The 2,678-nt window shown below is 43.1% G+C and overlaps 1 protein-coding gene across 1 annotated transcript in view; it reads left to right on the forward strand.

The window, feature by feature from the left end:
- Positions 1 to 1,702: 1,702 nt before the first annotated feature.
- MAGO (mago nashi family protein) overlaps positions 1,703 to 2,678 on the forward strand; it is a 1,910-nt gene continuing 934 nt past the window's right edge. The window contains exon 1 of the mRNA XM_086519486.1: positions 1,703 to 2,002. Within this exon, the coding sequence (XP_086375612.1) occupies positions 1,787 to 2,002 (216 nt within the window). The 5' untranslated portion in view covers positions 1,703 to 1,786. The remainder of the gene's footprint in view (positions 2,003 to 2,678) is intronic.

The following is a 2,678-nucleotide window of genomic DNA, read 5'->3' on the forward strand; positions in this document are numbered from 1 at the left end:
CTCCAGTCCAACTCACTCTTTCTCTGCCCCTCGTTGTTGCAGTACACGTGCACACCAACCACCATGCACATATTTTATCGTTCTCTGTTGCTACTTTTCAACGGCCAAACTCGTGCCAACACTCTTGTCTCTAGCTCACAACCACCCCTCTCAGTGACTCCCAGAAGCTCCCACCGCCCACCATCACTGTTGCTTTTGCATGCAGTCGCTGACAATGCCCACTCCACGCCTACCATGCAGTTTCCAACTTGTCTTTCTTTCTTCTCTTGCGTCTTAGACTTTTTGGTGGTGGCGCCTTAGGAGGTAACCATGTTTTTGGACTTTGCAATAGTATGTATGGAAGTTGCATCCATGACAGGGAGGCGGTCACCTGGTGTACATAGAACATCCTTCTTCACAGGAGCACGTGCTTTGGCGACCAGACTCCGTGGTTACCTTATATGTGGAACTAGCCCACCACATTTGGTATGGATTGATATGATAGGATAGGATGAATTGGTATGGCAAGGTGTAAGGGGGACATATGGTCGTCTATTTGGAACAACATCTCTTACCAATGTTGCACTCCGTACCTATGCACATTTACTTCGTTTTATGCACTCCCATCACACCATACACATGTTACACATTTTTTCACTTTTAAATTGCTTCCTACTAATCGTTGTTACTCTTTTGATTTTTAGCTGCTCGTTGTGCTATGCAACATGTACCTAGCGTCTTGTACCTCGCACTCGACTCCACCACTTATGTACCTTGCAATTGAGGGTAGTTGCTTTTTCAACCCCGGAGTATGTTGTGGATAAGGGATATGTACATTTATTACTCAAGTGCGCATTAAGAGCTATGAGGGTTGTGGGAATAAATGAGAAATAAGGGTGACAAAGATGCTCTCGTTAATCCACCCTTAGAATACCTTGATTACTCCCAACAAATACAACAGCTTTGATGGTGAGATTTGATGTATGAAAGAGCAAGTGTGGACACTCTTACAACAAGATACACTAAGGTTGAGAGGGAGCCCTTGAATACACCCTTGAAATCCATTACACACTCACAACCCCCTTCCCCTAAATAGATTAGCATGCAGTCAAAAGCCTTGATTAATGGCAATGTACTAGAACATAAAAAAAGGTTACGTGCAAAATAAACCACGAACTACTGCACAATGCAACAAGTGTATATATATATATATATATATAGAGAGAGAGAGAGAGATAGAGAGAGAGAGAGAGAAGAAGAAGAAGAAGAAGAAGAAGAAGAAGAAGAAGAGCCATGTGATTCAAGGCAAGGCACGAATGAAGCCTAACAATGCGTGACGAGAGATGAAAGCTTCTTCCCAAGGGCACATGTTGGGAAGGCAATGCCAAAGGAGGCTAATATAGCAAGCAAGAGCAAGGTAAAACAAGCTTAGCCTAACAACCATGTGTGATCATAATTTAAAGGGAAAATTACCAAAATACCCTTCTAACTTGTGGAAATTTCCAAAGTACCCTTCAAATTTCAAAAATTCCCAAAATACCCTTGTATCTATTTTGGTTGGATTGTTCAAGATTTTCTAATCTTTACTCCTTTTTGACAATTGAGATCTGGTTGGTTTTTGAGGGGTCATAATTTAAAAGCAACTCCGTCTCGTCATAATTAAAAGCAATGAGTTTATTCCGATAGGTCTATAAAAGGTTTCTTTCCTCGCAGTAGGTTAATACACATACAGAGAGAGAGAGAGAGAGAGAGAGAGAGGGAGAGAGAGAGAGAGAGAGAGAAAGAAGTGGAGAAGAGAAGAGAAGCCATGGCGGAGCCTGATCTTGGAGAGTTCTATGTGCGATATTACGTGGGGCATAAGGGCAAGTTCGGGCATGAGTTCTTGGAATTCGAGTTCCGTCCTGATGGAAAACTGCGTTACGCCAACAACTCTAACTACAAGAACGACACCATGATCCGCAAGGAGGTCTTCCTCACGCAGGCCGCCCTGCGTGAGTGCCGCCGCATTATTGCCGACAGCGAGGTAATTTTCTAGCTTGTCTACATGCTGCTCTTAGATAGCTTTTCTGTAATTGCAGAAAGAAAACTAGGTCTGGGACTCTCTGTTTTGATAGTCACAAATGAAATGTTCAGGAGTTTCAAGATTTCACCATGCATCTAGGGCTGCCTGTTGAAATGGACTTTGAAGGAGACCCCCAGGCGTACGCAGGCTAGCATGCTGCCTGACCCCTCATCTCAGCCCCACGACCTAGAAAATAGGCCTAGGGCACTTGGAAAAAGCGCGACAGAGAGAACCAAATCCGAGCTAGACACGGCCATACATGACTCAATATGAAAATAAAACTACCTCACTCGGCTGGGCCAGTCCGATTGAGATATGATTTGGTTTTTTGGACTTTATTATCTTAGGGCTCCATGTTTTGGCCTCCTCACTTTGTTCATTGCCTAGATTCTTAAAAGTTCTATGGTGTTTCACCCCATTGTATAATTTTGTGCACCTTTGTATTCTTTCAAGTGACATATATAGGCTGTTTTTAGTGTGCATATGGTATCGGACATATGAAATCTGCGGGGGTTCTGATCCGTACTTATCCCTTACTGTTTTTAGTGTGCATATGGTATCGGACATATGAAATCTGCGGGGGTTTTGGCCTCACTTTGTTCATTGCCTAGATTCTTAAAAGTTCTATGGTGTTTCA

Source organism: Adiantum capillus-veneris, chromosome 9, assembly GCF_014529385.1.
Source record: "Adiantum capillus-veneris isolate H3 chromosome 9, ASM1452938v2, whole genome shotgun sequence".
NCBI lineage: Eukaryota > Viridiplantae > Streptophyta > Polypodiopsida > Polypodiales > Pteridaceae > Adiantum > Adiantum capillus-veneris.